Source organism: Hemicordylus capensis, chromosome 5, assembly GCF_027244095.1.
Source record: "Hemicordylus capensis ecotype Gifberg chromosome 5, rHemCap1.1.pri, whole genome shotgun sequence".
Classification (NCBI taxonomy): Eukaryota; Metazoa; Chordata; class Lepidosauria; order Squamata; family Cordylidae; genus Hemicordylus; species Hemicordylus capensis.
Window position 1 is genome coordinate 250,970,253 of NC_069661.1, and position 21,093 is coordinate 250,991,345.

General features: G+C 45.5%; 1 protein-coding gene across 5 annotated transcripts in view; it reads left to right on the top strand.

The window, feature by feature from the left end:
* SFMBT2 (Scm like with four mbt domains 2) overlaps positions 1 to 11,865 on the top strand; it is a 115,300-nt gene extending 103,435 nt beyond the window's left edge. For all 5 annotated transcript variants that reach the window (XM_053256708.1, XM_053256711.1, XM_053256709.1 and 2 more), the window contains 4 exons: positions 1,942 to 2,120; positions 4,456 to 4,695; positions 5,951 to 6,079; positions 8,674 to 11,865. In XM_053256708.1, coding sequence (XP_053112683.1) covers positions 1,942 to 2,120; positions 4,456 to 4,695; positions 5,951 to 6,079; positions 8,674 to 8,814 — 689 coding nt within the window. In that variant the 3' untranslated portion in view covers positions 8,815 to 11,865. The remainder of the gene's footprint in view (positions 1 to 1,941; positions 2,121 to 4,455; positions 4,696 to 5,950; positions 6,080 to 8,673) is intronic.
* The last annotated feature ends 9,228 nt before the right edge of the window (positions 11,866 to 21,093 follow it).

Sequence of the window (21,093 nt, forward strand, 5' to 3'; positions counted from 1 at the left end):
GAAACAGTCAATTTTAATCATCCCTCCTTTTTTTTAATTTTATTTTATCCTATACTCTTTAATCTCAGTCTTTTATGTAACTAATTCTACGTGTGTTCTCATATCTTCTAACTTTATTACATCCATTTTTATGCCCCCCACTTTTTATGCCTTTCATGCATTTTCATGACTTTTACTATTTCTCAGGCTTTTAGGCCCTCATGCTTTTGGTGTATTATCTACTATTTTTAGTATTTCTAGTCCTTTTAGTATTAATATGTGCCATTTTATATGGAATCACTTTTTATCTACCCTCACTTTTAACATGTAATCACCCTTATACTTTATGCTGGTCTGTGATTGTAATACAGATTGATTCTACATGTGTATATGCATGTATGTGTTTATATTGATATCTACCCTCAGAGTAGATTTATTTGATCTGGATTGTGTATTTGATCAAAGAGTGCAATGAACTGAACGGTACGGATAGGGCCAGTTGCTCTCCCCCTGCTCAATAGCGGGGAATTACCACTTTGAAAAGGTGCCTGTTTGCTCAGTTAGCAGGGGAACTGCTACACTGAATGGCAGCGTGGGCAGCTGCTCATGGAAGGTTCCTGACCACTCAGGTTCCTCTGGGCCAATCAGGATGGCTGGAATCGACAGGAGTGGGAAGATGGCAGGGTCAAAAATGCCTGAGCGCTCCCTGAAATGGATCCTGCCTCCGGCTCGGCTGTTGGGATCCAGCAAGAAAGGCTTGCTGGCACCCGCCTTGCCTTTCTGAGAATTCTCCTGGAAGTGTGAGGCGAGCTGGACAGGGCCAGGCAGAAAGGCTGAAGGGAGCCGCTGTGGCAAAAATATGCAAAAGCAAAAAGCTGCCAGGAGGGAGTGCACACAACTTGAGCCTATGGTAGAAGGTAAACCCGAGTAACTCCTTCATGGAACTGGTTCTCACAACCAGAGTCAGGACAGGAAGAGCATCTAGCTAGGCTCGAACTCTGAGCCTTGTGAGCACTCGTGGGGAAAGGTGGTGTGTGGGCAAAAACTGAGCTAAGAGGAGGGGAAGTGGTAATCTGCTAGCAGCAGGCTAGGTAGGACTGTGCAGGACATGCTTTTCCTCCACCCTAGATATGGAGCATTGTATACAATATGGGTTAGGAACGTAGGAAGCTGCCTTCTCTCAAGGCAGCCATTGGTCCATCTAGCTCAGTATTGTCTTCACAGACTGGCAGCGGCTTCTCCAAGGTTGCAGGCAAGCAGGAGTCTCTCTCAGCCCTATTGTGGAGATGCTGCCAGGGAGGAAACTCGAGACCTTCTGCAGGCAAGCAGGCAGGTGCTCTTCCCAGAACAGCCCCATCCCCTGAGGAGGAATATCTTAAAGTGCTTACATGTAGTCTCCCATTCAAATAAAACCAGGGTGGACCCTATTTAACAAAGGGGACAATTCATGCTTGCTACCATAAGGCCAGCTCTCCTCTGCTGGGCTGGCCACTGCTGTCCTACCGAGATCGTGGCTAACGGACAATCACTTCCCCTCTTCACCTTGATTTTTACCAACACGTGACTGTTTCTTGGGATCATGCATTTGTCTAGGAGCCTGACTGGATGCGCTTCTACTCAGATTCTGGTCATGAGAACTAGCCAATGGTGAATATGGGCTAGTCAAAAACTTGCAACAACTGTTCAGCTTGACCTTACTGAGAGTGTCTCCTCTGATCAGCTGTTCAGTACTAAGTAGCTGTTTAGCACTGATCAGCAGCTTAGCCTTAGCAGTTTAGGAATGGCCACAATAATATATGTGTGTGTGTGTGTGTGTGTGTGTGTGTGTGTGTGTGTGTGTGTGTGTTTGGGAGAGAGAGAATAGATATAGATATATAATCTCCTGATGCTGTTGTCTAGATTTATCTGACTTTGGCTGTTTTGGTGATTAACCAGGGTTTTGTTTCTCATATTTTATTCCAGCTTATTATTATGGAAAGAGGAGGAAAGTCAATAAGCCTCCGACTGGTAAAAACAGCAGCCGCAGCCTAGAGAGCAGGCATGACAGGCCTGCCAGGCGCAGGAAGAGACGGAAAACTATTTTTGCGCAAAAGAAAAGGCAGCCATCTACAACAGATGTGAATACAGCAGGATCTGCAGAGGTGAAAATTTTGATTCTGACCTCCCTTTTCAAGCCCTCCAGAAGGAAAGAGTTACCTTTTAAAAATTGCATTTGTTGCTTTAAAATGTTTATGAATCATGCTGGCTTCTCCATGATCATCTTTGTCTAAAAGATTCTTCCAGGAAGTGTCTTTATAATTCAGAGTCACTTAATATTTTTATAGTAGTGGGACTGCTCAAATCCTCACTCATCCATGAAGTTCAGTGGGTGAACTTGACCAGTCACCATTTCTCAGCCTAACCTACATCACAGGGTTGTTGTGAGGTTGTTGTTAGGCTGAGGGGGAAATTGAATGCACGCCACCCTGAGATCCTTGGAGGAAGGGTAGGATAGTACCAGTAGCGATCATTAATTGTCTGATTGCTAAGCAGGGTCTTTCCTGATTTGCATTTGGATGGGTGGTTACATTTGAGTGCTGTCTGCTTTAAGACATTCCCCTTAGGAATTGGGACTGTAGTTCAGTATTAGAGCATTAGCCTGCATGCAGAAGGTCCCAGGTTCATTCCCTGACATCTCCAACTAGGGATGGGAGAGATTCCTGCCTGAAATCTTGGAGAGTTGCTGCCAGTCAGTGTAGACACTATTGAGCTAGATGGATCAATGGTCTGACTCAGTATAAGGCCGCTTCCTGTGTTCCTGTCATAATAGCAGTGCTGAGACTTGGATGCAGTGAAAAATGACCCCTAACTAGTCAATAATTATTGGAGCAGTTTGGAAGCTTCTCTCCATGCAAAATCTCAAATGACTCAAGCTTGAAGGGTTCATTTAAACCAGGGCTGCTCAACTTCGACCCTCTTGCAGATACTGCCCTACAACACTCGTAATCCCTGTCTATTGGCCACTGTGGCTCAGGATTATGGAAGTTGTAGTCCAAAAACAGCTGAGGGGCCTAAGTTGAGCAGGCCTGATTTAAACACTTGCAAGTTCATCCATAAAGCTGGATCTATCTACACATGGGGGGCGGATATCTGCACCAGAGTTCTTCCCCTTGCTAGGAATGGTGCTCAAAGTGTGAGTTAGTGGAACAGGAATTGATGCAGAAATTTGGCCATGTTGACCAGAGCCTTAATAGGAATTATGGTTTCCTTGTACATTATAGCCCTATCCACACATTATGTTGAATGCAGTATTATCTGAGGACAGGGTATGCCCATACAGATCTGTACAAATGTGCAGTTATTCACACTGTACATTCAACACATGTACAGTAATACAGTTCCTCTGTATTTCACCTTTTAAGTGAACTTGTGTACAGCCATTCACACAAAAACATGTAGATGTCTTCAGACAGCTAAACACATGTACAACATAATGTCTAATTAGGGCTTCTAATTATTTTGTCTTTACCGCTTTAAGATATTAAAGGTTATTTTCTCTGTCACTCGAAGAACTTTAGACTGGCCCGGATCAGACGTAACCTTCAGTCAGAGTGGACTTTCGCTGCTGCAAACTCCAGTTCTGCAGTGCCAGCGTTACATCTGAATGCTGACACTGTAGTTTGGGCCCCACAGAGCTGGGGGGAGCAAGCTCCTCCCTCACTCTGGCCCAATTGGCTATGCAGGCTGTCCTTCTGTTAAGCCCGCACACCCAGTGCCCCCACCTTTCTGCAGTCTCGCTGACTGCAGGGAGACTGCTCTCCTCCGTGTCTGAACCCAGAGGGAGGGGGCACATGGAACCTTGGGTGCATTGGACCCACGGTTCCATGTTATGTCTGAACCAGGCAACTGTTTTCATTCTATCTCCCTGCGACTGACCTCTCTTCCATGTTCCTAAAGTTCCTGCTTAGCATCTGATCATACCGACTTTTTTGCTTGTTTTAGCTAATGTTTGTAACAATTGAAAAAAATCTAGTTAGTATCAAAGTGCCACCCATTTATTCTGTTGGATCAACAAAAGACTAACATGGCTATCCCCAAAGGCAAGCACCTAGTGTATGAGCCGTCCTAATTTATTCAGTTGAGCTTTCCACAGAATTGTTGAGAACTGCCTCACCAGTCAAATTGCAAATTGTGCCGTCGAGTCGGTGTCAACTCGTAGCGATCACATTCCATGTGATGTTCTTGGTAGAATACAGGAGTGGTTTACCAGTGCCTCCTCTTGCACAGTAGGAGATGATGCCTTCAGCATCTCCCTATATCCCTGCTGCCCAATATAGGTGACTATAAATGTATTTACTAGGCACAGTCTGGGAAGCTCACTGGCGGGGATTTGAACTAATAGCCTCTTGCATTCTAGGCAAGCTGCTTCCCCTCTGTGCCACTGCAGCTGCTATTTCCTCGTGCTTCATTTTTCCTGTGGGCTCAACCTCGTTGCAGGAGAGTGACGAGGAAGAGCCTGAGGCCCCAGAGGATGAGACGTGGAGTGAAGAGACTAGCCCGGAACTGCATGATGACCAGACCGACATCTCTTCTGCAGAGGCGCCTCCAGCTAGAGCTCCCAGCACAATGAAGCTACGAAGCAGTGCCGAGTCGTACCGAACCGAGAGAGGAAGGAGAGCCCGGAAAGTGTTGTCTGTCTTGTGTGCCAAGGGAGAGAAGAGAGTGCGGATCAAGCAAGTGAGGGTCTCGATCGTCAGTGTGCTTTCCTGTTTCCACAAGCCTCCTATGGCTACTGGGGCATTAGAATTTTAATAAAATGCAATGCTGTATAAACTATGCTCTTTCTAAAACAAACAAACCCAAAGTCTAAATTCTGTGCAAGAGAACCCAGGTTCTGCAATCAGGAAAGGTAGATTCTGCAACCTGCATTATTTATGCAATACATACACATTAGTGTGTATTTGCATATTTTGTTCTCCTAGTTGTAAGATGGAGTAAAGGGAGAAGATCCACAAAATTTTCATGATTGAAACTCCTGGTAAGATCTAGGAAGCTGCCTTATACTGAGTCAGACGACTGGTCCATCTAGCTCAGTATTGTCTACACTGATTGGCAGCAGATCTTTGAGATTTCAGGCAGGAGGTTCTCCCAGCCCTACCTGGAGATGCTGCTAAGGATTGCACCTGAGACCTGCGTGCTAACATGCAGATGCTCTTCTACTAAGCTAACCCTAAGGGGAACATCTTACGGCACTTGCATGTAATTGGCCATCCAAATGCAAACCGAGGCAGAGCCTGCTTAGCAAAGGGGATAATTCATGCTCACTGCCACAAGGCCAGTTCTCCTCCCTTTTCAAAAAGGACTAGAGAGGCTGGCTGGGGTCAGGCTGAGACATGGCTGGGCGGGGGAGGGGGGGGGAGTGGGGAATTTGCTGCTGCTGTTAGTGGAGGTGATAACATAGAGGCACAGCTAAGGTTCCCCCTCCAGAGCCAATAAGAGCTTTGGGATGGCCCAATATAAGTTGGGGAATCAACACAGGGGAAAGCCTTCCCCACCTCCGGCCACCAAATCTCATCCTCACTTGCCACATCTATGTTTCGAAAAGTCATTGGGACTTCTAGAATTCCTGCATCTCCTTTAGCTGTGAAGCTCCCTCTTCTAAAAGTTGTGGAGATCCTGGTGTTTCCCACCCACCCAAACAGAAATGCCTTCTTTGACCTGCAGTCAAGGAAGGTAACCTTAAATGCACAGGATTTGCCGTGCCCTTGGAGCTATGTTAACAGACATAACAACTGTAATAACTGGTTTCATAACCAACCCCAAAGAAATATACCCCCCCACACACACACAGACAGAGTTGTTTGATACACTATGAGATTCTCCTGCAATGAGAGGATTGATTATTCTGGGGTGTTTTGACATTGGCTTTGGAAACAAAGCTCAGCTAGAGAGCCCACTGCTGGTTCCATGACTCTTGTTTTTGCCTTCCTAGGAAATAAAGCAAGAACCAGAAGAGAAACTCATCCTGGAAAGCAACCCCTTGGAGTGGACTGTGGCGGACGTGGTGAGGTTCATCAAGCTGACTGATTGTGCCCCTCTTGCCAAAATATTTCAGGAACAGGTACACTGTTTTGTTTGATTGCCTTTTCTGTGTCAGAATTAAGATTTGAGCCCCAAACCTTCATAGGTCCTAAAGGTAAAGTGTGCCATTGAGTCAGTGTCGACTCCTGGCACCCACAGAGCCCTGTGGTTGTCTTTGGTGGAATACAGGAGAAGTTGACCATTGCCTCCTCCCACGCAGTATGAGATGATGCCCGATATAGGAGTTTCCCATAGTCTGGGAAACACACCAGCGAGGATTCGAACCAGCAACTTCTGGCTTGCTAATCAAGTCACTTCCCCACTGCACCATTAGGTGGCTTTCATAGGTCCTACTTAAAGCTAAAACAGATTTGCCCTCCCAACCTTCTATAGAATATTTCCTATTCTGTATCAGTATTTGACATCATCTTGTATCTTCAAGGGAGCTTGCAGCATTCTGAAGTCAAATCCCCCTTGGTACATTACCCCATATTATGCACTTGCATGGGGAAAGGTGCAAAATCTCTCCCAGTCCTTTCCTATGCCTTAAGTTCTAAGAAACATTTGCTTTTAGAATTAAAATCCTGAGGAAACACTCTCCCAGGTAGTCAGGCTTCTACCCACAGGAGCCTCTTTTACCTCGGGCCAGCTGCTTCCCTTCTCTAGCATCTCCAGCTATTTGTGTGTCATTAGGTCTGTGATGTACAAAATAGGGATGTGCGAAACGATTCAGGTACAAAATGATATGTACCCAAATCTGGCTGATACGGGTGATTTGTAGAAAAAACAAATCACCCCTGTCCTCAATTGCCCAGATTCGGGTACAAAACAAATCCCCCCAGATTCGGACCCAAAAAATTTGGAGATTCGGACCTCTGTTTTGTGGCCATAGTGGATTGGGTGGTAGTGCCCAATGGTGGAAGCTACCACCCAGATTTCAAAGAAATTGGTGAAAGGAGTGATTTTTAAAGAATTTCTAAAGTTGGCGCTTTTCCCCCCATAGGGAATAATGGGGATTTCAAAAGCCCCATAACTCCACTTGGGGGGCACCAGGGTGGCCCAGAGTGGGGTGTAGTGTAGTTCACATAAGGTGCCAACCATCCCCAAAATGACAAGCCCATGGGGCACTAGGTTTTGTTGTTTCTGAGGTCTTCTGAGAGTAGATTCTCTGGTAGGAAATGAGAGTGAATCCTACCAGAGAATCTACTTTCAGCAGAACACCTCAGAAACAACAAAACCCAGTGCCCCATGGGCTTGTGTGTTTGGGGATGGTTTGCACCGTATGTGCACTACACCAGCAATTGCCCTGGGCCACCCTGGTGCGCCCCAAGTGGAGTTGTGGGGCTGCTGAATTTCCCCATTATTCCCTATGGGGGAAAAGCTTAAAGATGTACCAGCTTCAGAGATTCTTTAAAAATCACCCCTTTCATCAATTTCTTTGAAATCTGGATGGTAGCAGGCACCCATTAGGGAACTACGACCTGTCCCACTGTTATTTATTTATTTAACACATTTGTATACCACCCAAAACATAAGTCTCTGGGCAGTTTACAAAAAAACAAAAAACCAGATTAAAAATTAAAACTACAATTAAAACTTAAAATGTTAAAACTATTAAAAACACAATTAAAATTGCCCGCGAAACCCCTTTTCTGCCCCGAATCAACCCCAAACAAACCTTCAAAAAAATTTTGCCACCTTCAAAAAATTTTTTAAAAATCACCTCTTTGCCCAATTTCTTTGAAATTTGGGTGGTAGCTTCCACCCATTGGGCACTACCACCCACCCCACTCTTTTGCCCCCACTCTTTTGCCCAAATCAATTTAGTTTCAGAAAAATTGGGTACAAATAGAATCTGGGGTGATTCAGGTGGGGGCAGATTCGGACCCAAAACAAATAGGGGGTGATTCAATTTGGGTACAAATCAAAATGAAAAAATTGATTCGTGCACATCCCTAGCACAAAACCCTATGTTATGCCAAAATTCATTTTGGATTCAAAATATGAATGTGTCTGGTTTGTAATACTTGGCTATATTACAAATCAAGTGTCATTTTCCTGAGAAGTCCTTCAGTGGCTCAGAATGTAAAATTATATTCACCACATGCACAGTCAATTAAGTTTTAATCTGCCCCTTCCGAATGAAATGTAGAATTTCTTCTAATTTTGAAGATCCTCTTTTAGGAAGACTCTCAAGACGCACCTGTTTTCTCAAGCTTTTCACTGAAAATAATTTTAAACTGGTTTAATTTGTTTTACCTTATGATATTGTTTTTACTTTTTTATCTTGTGAAATTTTTTTACTCTGTTTTATATTTGCTGTGTTTTTAAATTCCATACACCGCCTAGAGATGCATAAAGCAGGTGGTATGAAAATACGATAAATACATATTTAATCGGACAAAGTTCAATGCAAACTTTCCAAAGGCTGGTTTTTAAGGCCATAGAGCAAGACTGCTCAACTTCAGCCCTCCAGCTGTTGTTGGACTACAACTCCCATCATTCCTGACTGTTGACAACTGTGGCTGATGGGAGTTCAACAGCCGCTGGAAGGCCAAATCTGGGTGCCCCAGCTCTAAAGAATGGTGTAGTTCCAAAAGTGCAATGCTCTTCCTGTTTCTCCTCCTTGTGCAGGACATTGATGGCCAAGCTCTTCTCCTGCTGACCCTTCCAACAGTCCAGGAGTGCATGGACCTGAAGCTCGGCCCAGCTATCAAGTTATGCCATCAGATTGAGCGGGTCAAACTGGCATTCTATGCTCAGTATGCCAATTGACCTGGCTGCCTTGCCTTCACCCTTCTCCTTTCTTTAGTTCTAAAGTTCAAACCCCTTTTTGTTCAGAAGCACTGGTAAGATATATTAAATAATAACCGAATGATTCTCTGTGCCACTGTAGAGCAGAGTTTGCCAGCTTCCCTCCTCAGGAGAGGATTCAGGGCGGGGTGCAAAAAGATGGCGGTATAGCCAACAGTAGAAAGAGAGAGCACAGGGTCTGTAGATCAGCAGTACAGCAACCACCTTGTTCACAGAAGGTTCTGTGCTTGAACCCTGGCATCTCCAGGTAGGGCTGGCAGACCCCCAGCTGAAACCCCAGAGAACTTCTGCCCATCAGTGGAGACAGTTCTGACCTAGTAGACAGACCAATAATCGGACTTGGTACAAGGCAGCTCCAGGTGTTCATCTACGACATAATCGGAATTTAAAAATGAAATGGATAACTCCTTCATGACATTAAGCAGGCTTCCCCCACCTGTGGCCCTCCAGATGTTGCTGGACTACAGTCCCCATCACCCCCAGCTACAACTTATTGTGGCTGGGATGATGGGAATTGTAGTTCAGCAAGATCTGGAGGGCCGCAGGTTGGGGAAGCCTAACATAAAGGGTCAGGACGCCCAGCCTTCTCTCTTGCTTTCCCAGCACCTAAACTGCAACCACAGTGGGAAAATAAGTCATGGGGACGATTGTGAATCGAGCTTATGTCTGAACTGTGATGGTGGGGAGGAAGGGGCTGGCCAGAGATCTCTAGCAGAGAACGTTCAGTACCAGGAGTGTGGCGTCCATTGTGCAAACTGGTTCAAAGAACCCGGGCCATCATGACCCAGAGGCCATACCTGGCGCCATAGCCACACCTCTGCATCTGACATCAGATGCAGGGGGCATGGCAATGTTAACAACTAGGGCCACACACACACACACCCACCATTTTGGAAGTAAAATCTGGCAAATGCTGGGCTCTCGGCATGGCTGGGATGGCTTCTCCCTGCTTGCAAAGGAAAGGCGTGGCTCCATTTCTGAGAGGTTTCAGCCAGCGCTGGGCTCCCAGCCTGGCCGGGATCGCCTCTCCCTGCCGTTTGCAAGAGAGAGAAGCCCAGCACTCACCGGATTTTACTTCCAAACGGGGCGTGTGGCCCCATTTGCTAACATTGCCACGCCCCCTGTGTCCGACATCATCAGGCGGTTGGTGGAAGCTGGTGGGGGCAACTTGGACAGGAGCCACCGGTGTCCTTGTATACACCACTGTTCAGTACCCCCACCAAACTACAATCCCCAGGATTCTTTGGGGGGAAGGCGCGATAATTAAGAGGGTAAAGATACAGCCCATCTTTTAAAAGGAGCCTTCAATGGGATCAGCAAATGACAGGTCAGTTTTTCATTTGGATACATGCTCAAAGGAACATGTTATATCCCGAGGGCATAAAATACATTTGCCTACATAGGTATCATTTCTGTATATGGGCACAGTGTGTGAGACGTACATGTCATTAAAGGCATGTGTGGGCACCACCACATCTGATGGTGCACCCATTCCTGTTTAAGAAAAACATCATGGACCAAGCAGCCCTCTCTGGCATGCATTTGCTTGGCCTGGCCTGTGCTGAGAAGCAAGGACTCCGTCTCACAGGATACTACTGTAGGATGTCTAAGCAAATGGACAGGAAAGCCAGTTTCTGCGCGCCCTAACTTGACTTGCTTCTCCATTTGTGTAGGCTTTGGAATACCTCATGCGTTGTGGGTTCGGGTTCATTTTGTTTCCTATCCTCGGGAACTGATGCATCAGTACAAAATGCACACAAGGACCAACCAGAGGTTTTACATGCATTGTAGAATCCATGGGGAAGAGGGCTGGTCTTGCAGTAGCACGCATGGGTGGTCCCCTTTGCTAAGCAGGGTCTGCCCTGGTTTGTATTTGGATGAGTGACAACATATGCGTGCTGTCTATAAGACAGCCCTAGGTTCAGTCCCTGGCCTCTCCCTAGGTAGGGCAGGGACAGAACCTTGCCTGGAACCTTGGAGAGTTGCTGCCCATTAGCGTACACCAGGACTGCTCAACTTCGGCCCTCCTGCAGATATTGGCCTACAATTCCCACAATCCCTGGCTGTTGGCCACTGTGGCTGGGGATTATGGGAGTTGTAGTTCAAACACAGCTGGGAGGCCTAAGTTGAGCAGGCCTGGCGTAGGAGGCATGCAGGGCCCCAGTCTAGCTCCAGACTTGGGGAGCAGGGCATGTGTGTGGTGGTGGGGGGTGGGTTGTGTTACTTTGTTGGCCTCTGCTGTTTTTGCTCTGGAAATCACCCCTACCCACTGCAGCTGCTTTGGGCTGCAAAAAGCAGCTTCAGGGGCAAAGAGGTTCTGGGGTGATTTTGTAAGAAACCCACTGGAACCAGCCCCACAAAACCACAGTCCTGAGCTGTTTCTGGACCCTGCACAGCTGCATTAGGGTGTGCACGCAGAGGCAATGCAGCTCTTCCCCCCTCCTGAACAGCTAAATTGACAGAGTTCTAGCCTTTATAAGAGGCCTCTCTGCTCACATTGCCAGCTTTTGGGCCAGGCTGGGGAAAAGCACACATCTATTTGCATGTACAGCTCCCCATCCAGCTTGTTAGAGGTCCTTGGCTGGTTCAGGATAGAAATGAACAATTCTGCCAGTGCTGTTTTTTTCCTTTAACAGTAGGAGGAGAAGGCAGCAATCAGAGTGGTGTCTGTTCGATACCCTGTGATTTTTTGGCATTCCAATCTAGCAAATCCAAATACAGCAAGAGCATTTGGGGGGAATGAAAATCAAAAGAGTATTTGGGGTGTGGGTAAGAAATGCTGGCATCTTAACTTTTCCTGTCCACAGGACAAAAGGGGGCATGTTGTTAATTCTGCTGTACAAGATTATATTCTGTATTTATATGTATGTATACACATATGATTTTCTGTAAATAATGAGGGGGGAAATCTATATTCAGAGTTATATTTTAATTTTTATTCCAAAGCAAAAAAGAAACCTTTTTACTTGAATAATTGTAAAGCAGGTTGTTAATAAAGTCATCCAAAAAAGATCTCTTTTGCTACGTCTTTTTGGCTGTATGCATTTGTCTATGCCAGGGGTTTTCAAACTTGAGTCTCCAGATATTTTGATGGGCTACAACTCCCATTATCCCCAGCAACAATGGTCAAGTGTTGTTTGGCTTATGGCCATAAATAAAATGATTCTGATTCTGAATGGCCAAGTGGGTGATGGGGGTTGTAGTCTTGAAAACAAGCGGACCACTGTGTGAAACAGGATGCTGGACTAGATGGGCCTTGGGCCTGATCCAGCAGGGCTGTTCTTATCTTTCCCAACAGAGGAGGAAGAAAAGAATACTAAAACTCCACATATATGCCCTATTCACACATTGTATACAATCTATGTACAGTGTACCCATGCACACAGTTACTCACATCTTATGTTCAACACACAGACAGCAGTGCACACTGCCTATCTGTACCCTGCATTTGTAGGGGACTATATTCAGGTGATTCACTTTTAAAATGAACAGTCCTCACAAATATGTACATGTGCAACACCACACCTGTACACACATACAACGTAATAGCTGAAAACAGCTATAATCAGAAACCCATCTACAAGAACAACAAAAAAGAATTAACAAAAACTCTTCTTGCACATTTCCCCTAGCCATTCCCTGGTTCCAATAATTAAAAGAGAGAGAGAGAGAACTCAAGAAATTGTACTTATCCCTCCCAAAGCCATTTAGAAGATAATTTTCACTGCCTTCATGCTCTGCTCATGGGCTGAGGGCATCTGGTTGGCCATTGTGGAAAGTCAGATGATAGACTAGGTTGTCCTTTGGTCTGATCCAGCAGGATTCCGAGCAAGTCGCCCCAAAGCAGAGTTCCCAAACTTCCCAAGCTTGGATCCCCAGATGTTGGATTGCAACTCCCATCATCTCTTTGGCCATTGTGACTGGGGATGATGGGAGTTGTAATGTAACAACACTCTGAGATCCAATGCTGGGAACCTTTGCCTTAGAGCACTACCATCTATAATGAGCCTGGAGTTGTTTGTCCCAATTTTTTGTCCTAATTCTCTCTCCCCACTTCTGCTAATTCTAGGGTTCACCCTTTAATCTTCTTTCCTTCCTTGCAACCACTGGAGGTTGCAATGGACGATAGCTGGGCAGTAAATGGGTGTCCAAACGGGAGCTGTTGAATGAATGGCACAGCTATTCAGAAGAGAGATGAATTATAAATGTTTACTTTTGTATCTGTTTTGCTTTCTCCATGTCTATTCCAGGGATTCTCAATCTTGGGTCCCCAGATGTTGTTGGACTTCAACTCCCATCATTCGCAACTAAAGGCCATTGGGGCTGGGGTTTATGGGAGCTGAAGTCCAAAAACATCTGGGGACCCAAGGTTGAGAATCCCTGGTCTATTCATATGCAATTTCTCTCTCCCATTGTCCAGAATTCTAGATTAGAAAGGCAACGGAAATGTAAAGATAAATAGCAGTTCTCAAAGCACTAATTGTCAGCTTCTGCACATTTAATTATATGGATTTTTTAATACTCATACACTGTTACTAATGAAGCGTAACAGGGTGTTATTAGATTTTCTGCTGAAACTCTTTATATTTCATTTCATCCACTGGATCAGTTGTTTTCAGATTTTAGTTTCTACGATCATCACCACCACCATCAACCCTGCCCCCCCACCCACTACACACACACTGAAAACCACTGCATGTCCGCCATCTTCAAATATCCAAAGAGCATAGTAAGAGCAGATATAGAACACATAGAAGCAGATATGGAACAACACAGGAGCAGGTGTGTTCTCTGTTGCTCCTGAGGGCACGGCTAGAATCAATGGTTCAAATTACAAAAAAGCAGATTCAAACTAGACTTTCGGAGGACATTTCTAGCTGTAAGAGCTGTTGAGATGTGGAACAGTCTGCCTTGTGCAGTGATGGGCTCTTCTTTGCAGGAGGTCTTCATACAAAGGCTGGGTGACCGCCTGTCATAGATGATGTAGCAATTTCCTGCACTGAGGGGGTGGACTAGAAGGCCTCTAAGGTCCCTTCCAACTCTATGATTCCATGAGAAGAGGGGGGAAATACATGAAAATACAGGAAGGCTACAGCCTCTGGGGCTTCGTAGTTTGGAAAAGAGGCGACTACAGGGAGATATGATCAAGGTGTATAAAATTATGCATGGAGCAAACAGAGCAATTTTTCTCCCTCCCTCACAACACTAGAACCAGGGTTAATCCCATGAAACTGAAAGTCGGGAAATCTAGGACCAAAAAAAGGGAGTCATTCTTCACACAGCATATAATTAATATATTGAATTCGCTACCACAGGATGTGGTGGTGGCCACTGACTTGGATGGCTTTAAAAAGGGTGTTGCTAGCAATGCTTTTCTCCCAGAAGCCTCCCGCCCCCCCGTTTCAGTCTCCAGACTTGGAGATCTCACTCTTGTCATGCTCAGGAGCCTCACAGCATCGTGAGCTCTCCATTTGTGGTGCACGGGGACAGGTCACTTAGTTGACAGTGGGCCAGTAGCCCCTAGATTTGGCAACTAACAAGCAAACTGGAAAGAGGAGCAGATGCATGCCTTCCCTATGCTGGGATAGCCTAAGTAGACCCCAGAAGTTCACTAAAGCAGGTTAACTTCCAGCCAAGGCCATTCTGCACTCAGAGTGAACCTGTCTCGGGCCCTTCCCTCCTTTCGCAAAGAATAGCAGCCAACTAATGTGTCAATTAATTCAGCAGGAAGAACGCAGATAAGACTCGGAGGTAAATCTTCCCCCTCACAAAAGAGGTTGAGTCAGTGATAAGGACCTCGAGATGCACCCATACGAAGTACTGACTGGATTATTGGACCCTCTGTCCATGCAGATTTCCCCTTCTCATGTCTATGCACTCTACTGTCATGACAATCAGCCTTGGCTTGCCTCGGCCATTCCCACATTGTTACACTCAGAAAGACCGATCAGCAACAATGGAATCCTTGAAGGGTCCACCTGGCACACCTATTCAGCAAAAAAAGGGCAACAAGAATGTGGTCGCAGGCCACGTTTTTGGGTATAACAAGCCCCAATTCCATGATCCAGTGTGCTCTTTGAGTACCATCAACCTTGGAGTCACCAGCTGCTTGGGTGATTTACTGTTCAGAGGCCACCATGCCAGGCTGTGTATTCAGTTCTTTGTAGCACTCTCCAGATCAGCTTCCTTGCCTAGCCTGATCTTTCCAGTCCTCCTCGCCAACATAGGAAGCTGATTCCATGGAGGAAGCACCCTCGTGGATTCACCTCTATCAACTGACCCCTCTGGCCTTCTCACCCTGCCTCTTACCAAGCTGACCCTGAGCAATGAGGTTCCAGGAGCCCCGCGGTCTCTTCGTCCAGATCAGGTGATATGAACATTTGCCCCTCACTGGACCCAACTCTGTCACTATGCTCTTTTCTCAAATCCAGCTGCCTCCCTTTCTAAAGCCTTTTTCTTTTGCCCACCGGGGAATTTATACAATTAGGACTTTAAGCTAAAACGCCTCTTTGCAGTTGAAGTACTTCTAATAGGATTGCTTTAACCACAAAATTCTTCCTCTGTACCCCTCCCTACAATAAAAACTTTATTTTGATTTTTGAAACTTAAAACCTTGCCCCAGTCCAATTATTTCCTGGGTCCACAACTTTGTGTAAATTTAAATCTGATGTGGAACTGTCCTATCCAGAGCTAATTTCCCCACACAGGCCCGAACACAAATTTAGGGGTGTTCACCAATCACCCCAGAGCAGCTTCATTAAGAAGGGGCTTTAGAAATTCATGGAGGACAGGTCTATCAATGGCTGCTAGTCTGGTAAGTATAGGTCAGCTCCAGCCTCAGAGGGACGATGCCTCTCATTACCAGTTGCAGGGGAGCAACAGCAAGAGAGAGGGCATGCAGGAGAGCTGGTCTTGTGGTAGCAAGCATGACTTGTCCCCTTAGCTAAGCAGGGCCCACCCTGGTTGCATATGAATGGGAGACTTGATGTGTGAGCACTGCAAGATATTCCCCTCAGGGGATGGAGCAGCTCTGGGAAGAGCATCTAGGTTTCAAGTTCCCTCCCTGGCTTCTCCAAGATAGGGTTGAGAGAGATTCCTGCCTGCAACCTTGGAGAAGCCACTGCCAGTCTGTGAAGACAATACTGAGCTAGATAGGACCAATGGTCTGACTCAGTATATGACAGCTTCTTATGTTCCTGTGTCCACATATCTCTTGCCTGTGGGCTGCCCAGAGGCATCTGGTGGGCTACTGTGTGAAACAGGATGCTGGACTGGATAGGCCTTGGGCCTGATCCAGCAGGGCTGTTCTTATGTACAGCTGCAGCAGACCATGCATGCAGAGCACTTTGCACCAGAACATATGGAATTCCAAAATCCTGAGATAAATTTGGACAAGGAGAAACTCCGATAAAATGTTTGGAAGTATCACTGGATTTTAGGCAGGATGAGGGAGGTGGCTGCTTGTCTTAAATAAAATAAAATAAAATCTAACCATTCTACAACATGTCATGAATGAAAAGAGCTCCCGAGAAATGGATCCAATGTTTGCATAGTCAAATCGTCTTAATAAAATGTGCAGTGGTGGATAGGTCCTAAAGAGAAGGCAATCAGGAGAGACAACAGCATGGTAATTTCAAAATATTGTATCCTGTACCCCCTTGAGTTTATAAAATATGCATGTGAATGTCTACATAATACAGCAGTTTGGCATAATCTCTCAGCAGCCAGTCAAAATGCAGCTGTTCTTTCTGCAGTTGCTCATTAGCTCTCTCTGTGAATCACAGAAGTGTGTCAAGTTTGATCTCTAGTGTATCCAGCTAGCAAATTTGGGCAGCAGCTACCAGGCCAAGGAGCAACCAAGGACCTGCCCAGTTTTCAGACCACCACAATCTCTTGGGACAAGTCTATGCTCATTCCAAGCCATGCTACTTTGGGGGTGAATAATGGAGAGATTTCCCACCCCAGTTATTTACTTACTTACTGCATTTATATCCCACTCTTCCTCCAAAGATCCCAGAGCAGTGTACATGGTTAGGTTTATCCTCACAACAGCCCTGTGAGGTAGGTTAGGCTGAGAGAGAAGTGACTGGCCCAGAGTCACCCAGTGAGTTTCATGGCTGAATGGGGATTTGAACTCAGATCTCCCTAGTCCTAGTGCAACACTCTAACCCCTATACCACACTGGCTCCAGTGTGCCAGACAGAGAAGACACACACACTTGCTATATAGATTATTTTTTTCTCATCAGAGATCATGGCTCGGTTTGCATCAGATATACATGTAATTAAAAAGGGGGTTGGGGTGAGACTGCACCTGCCCTGACATCACTGGAGGAGATTCCGATGCCTTGTATAGAGAAGCGCTTCAGATGAACAGCTTCCTCATGCATGGCAGAATGCCCTGTGGTAACATCTGGACAGGTGCATTCTCAGTGCAAGCCCGTCTCTATTGCATGTGCAGCCCAAAGTAAGGATTGCTTGATTGATTAAGTGCCATCAAGTCAGTGTTGACTCTTAGCGACCACATAGATAGGTTCTCTCCAGAATGATCTGTCTTCAACATGGCCTTTAAGGTCTCTCAGTAGTGCATCCATTGCTGTCCTAATCGAGTCCATCCACCTTGCTGCTGGTTGTCCTCTTCTTCTCCTTCCTTCAACGTTTCCCAGCATTATGGACTTCTCAAGGGAGCCAAGTTTTCACATAATGTGTTCAAAGTATAAGAACATAAGAACAGCCCTTCTGGATCAGGCCCAAGGCCCATCTAGTCCAGCATCCTGTTTCACAAAGTGGCCCACCAGATGCCTCTTGAAGCCACAGGCAGGAGTTGAGGGCATGCCGTCTCTCCTGCTGTTACTCCCCTACAACGGGTACTCAGAGGCATCCTGCTCCTGAGGCTGGAGGTGGCCTATAGCCCTCCAACTAGCAGCCGTTGATAGACCTCTCCTCCGTGAAGTTATCCAAACCCCTCTTAAAGCCATCCAGGTTGTTGGCTGTCACCACATCTTGTGGCAGAGAATTCCACAAGTTGATAATGGATTGTGTGTGAAAAAGTACTTCCTTTTGTTGATCCTAAATTTCCAGGCAATCAATTTCATGGAGTGACCCCTGGTTCTAGTGTGATGTGAGAGGGAGAAGAATTTCTCTCTATCCACTTTCTCCACACTATGCATGATTTTATACACCTCTATCATGTCTCCCTGCAGTCGTCTTTTTTCTAAACTAAATAGCCCCAGCTGTTGTAGCCTTGCCTCATAAGAAAGGTGCCCTCTTCTACACCTTTTCCAGTACTACAATGTTCTTTTTTAGATGTGGTGACCAGAATTGTACGTAGTGCTCCAGGTGTGGCTGCACCATAGTTTTGTATAAGGGCATTATAATATTAGCAGATTTATTTTCAATTCCCCTTCCTAATGATCCCTAGCATGGAATAGGCCTTTTTCACAGCTGCCACACATTAAGTTGACACTTTCAATGAGCTATCCACCACAACCCCAAGTTCCCTCTCCTGGTCAGTCATAGACAGCTCAGATCCCATCAGCATTAACTTTGGTTAATTAAGTTGGGGGTTTTCAACTCAATGTACATCACTTCACACTTGCCAACAATGAATCGCATTTGCCATTTTGTCACTCACTCCCCCAGTTTGGAGAGATCCCTTTGGAGCTCCTCACAATCTGTTTTGCATTTCACTACCCAAAAGAGTTTGGCATCATCTGCATATTTGGCCACCTTGCTGCTAACCCCTACTTCTAGATCATTTATGAATAAATTAAAAAGCACCGGTCCCAGTACAGATCCCTGGGGGACCCCACTTCTTACTTCCCTCCATTGTGAAAAATCTCCATTTATCCTTACCCTCTGTTTCCTGTCATTCAATCAGTTAGCAATCCACACATGTACTTCTCTCCTTATTCCATAACCACTAAGTTTCCTCAGGAGTCTTTGATGAGGAACTTTGTCAAAAGCTTTTTGGAAGTCCAGGTATACTATGTCTACAGGATCACCTTTATCCACACTTGTTGACACTCTCAAAGAACTCCAAAAGGTTTGTGAGACAAGATTTACCTTTGCAGAAGCCATGCTGGTTCTCTCCTAGCAGGGTCTGTTCTTCTATGTGCTTTACAATTTTATCCATCACTTTGCCTGGAACGGACATTAAGCTATCCGGCCTGTAATTTCTCGGATCGCCCCTGGATCCCTTTTTGAAAATCGGTGTTACATTTGTTACTTTCCAGTCCTCTGGTACAGAGCCTGATTGCAGGGATAAGTTATATATTTTAGCCATGAGGGTGGCAATTTCACATTTGAGTTCTTTGAGGACTCTTGGATGGATGTCATCCGGCCCTGCCGAGTTGCTAGTTTTTAGCTTTTCCAGACAGTTTAGAACATCGTCTCTTGTCACTTCTATCTGACTCAGTTCTTTAGCCTCCATCCCTAAAATATGCTCAGTATCCTCTGCCATGAAGACGGAATCAAAGAACTCATTTAGCTTCTCTGCAGCCTCCATATCCTCCTTAATAATCCCTTTCACTCCCTCATTGTCTAATGGTCCAACCGCCTCCCTGGCAGATTTCCTGCATCTGATGTATTTAAATGAGTTTTTGTTATTCCGCTTGTAAGGTATTCTCCTCAGGGAATGGAGCCACTCTGGGGAGAGTAGAAGTTTCCAAGTTCCCTCCATGGCAGCATCTCCAAAATAGGGCTGTGAGAGATTCCTTCCTGCAACCTTGGAGAAGCCACTGCCAGTCTGTGTAGACAATACTGAGCTAGATAGACCAATGGTCTGAATCAGTATATGGCAGCTTCCTATGTCAAATTTAAAAAATTTCATTGTCCTAAATATTCAGTTTCTCTATAATATCTTCTCCAAGATCCCCATATCTGAGGAATATATCCAACTACTAGTCTGTCCTTCTTGTGAAAAAGTAATGTGTTTTGACCTTCAGTCTTTCTCAGTGGCCTTACAATTTAACATATTCCCTCCTGGGATCAAGTTAATATTTCTGTTTTCTGGGAGCTGATGATGATAATAGAGAACCAGCGTGGTGTAGTGGTTAGAGTGCTGGACTAGGACCGGGGAGACCCGAGTGGAAATCTCCATTCAGCCATTATACTAGTTGGGTGACTCTGGGCCAGTCACTTCTCTCTCAGCCTAACCTACTTCATAGGGTTGTGGTGAGGAGAAACTTAAGTATGTAGTACACCATTCTGGGCTCCTTAGAGGAAGAGCGAGATATAAAATGTAAATAACAACATTTGTTGCCAGTCCTATGATTCATCCTAAATCTCCAAAGTCAGTCTCTATGTACAACTTGCATCTGAACAGGGCTGTGAAATAGCCTTGAATATGAAGCTGGATCACATTTTGAACAGTTATCTTCTGCAGTATCTTGTCTCTTCCTTGTGTTCTCCAAAATAATGAAGCGTGCATTATTATATTTGGAGCAAATTGTTAGTTTATGGGCTACATTTGCAGAGGCAAAGAAAGCCATCACTGTCCAACCTGCATAATTCTCATTAACACTAATGGCTTTTTATCTGCACACACAATTAGGGGAAGAGACCCTCTGTTGACAGTGTGGTAACCTGCGCTACAGCGAGGAAACATGGCTAATAAGGTGCCATGTTAGGTATTTATAGCTCTTCTGACAGTCAAATGGGCATAATTACTGAACATCCTTGTTAATGACAAATAAATGGAAGCACAGCTGCTAATTTTCTTGTGCCATATGCTCCCTGTCTGGGAACCGTTCCACAGATCGCAAGCAGAATCTGTTGGGATCTTCTCACACGTGAGCACATGGACATGTACAAGAGCTCCAGTTCAATGTGGCCTGCACAGATGGTAGTCCCAGTGGATCATTTATAAGGTTGTTGCACCATAAGAAGACTCCAGAGATCTATCGAGGCCAGCATCCTGCTTCCCACAATTGCCAGCTAGATGCCTCCAGGAAGACCAAAAGTAGAACGGGAAGGGCATAGTAGCACTCTCCTTGTTCCCCAACACCTGGCACTCAAAGATATACTTACCTATCTTTGGGCCAATTTGGACAATACTTCATCCAGTGGCCCTAGAGGATAAGAATGTTTGCACATATCCTTGTCCCATATGAGCAGACATATCCTTCCCCCCTCGTGATGAACCAGGGTGCTATTGGTTAATCATAGGGGGGATGCTTAGTGCAAATTGTTCCTTTACACATGGCCCAGGTACTAGAGTGTTTTGGTTCTGAGCAGGGGA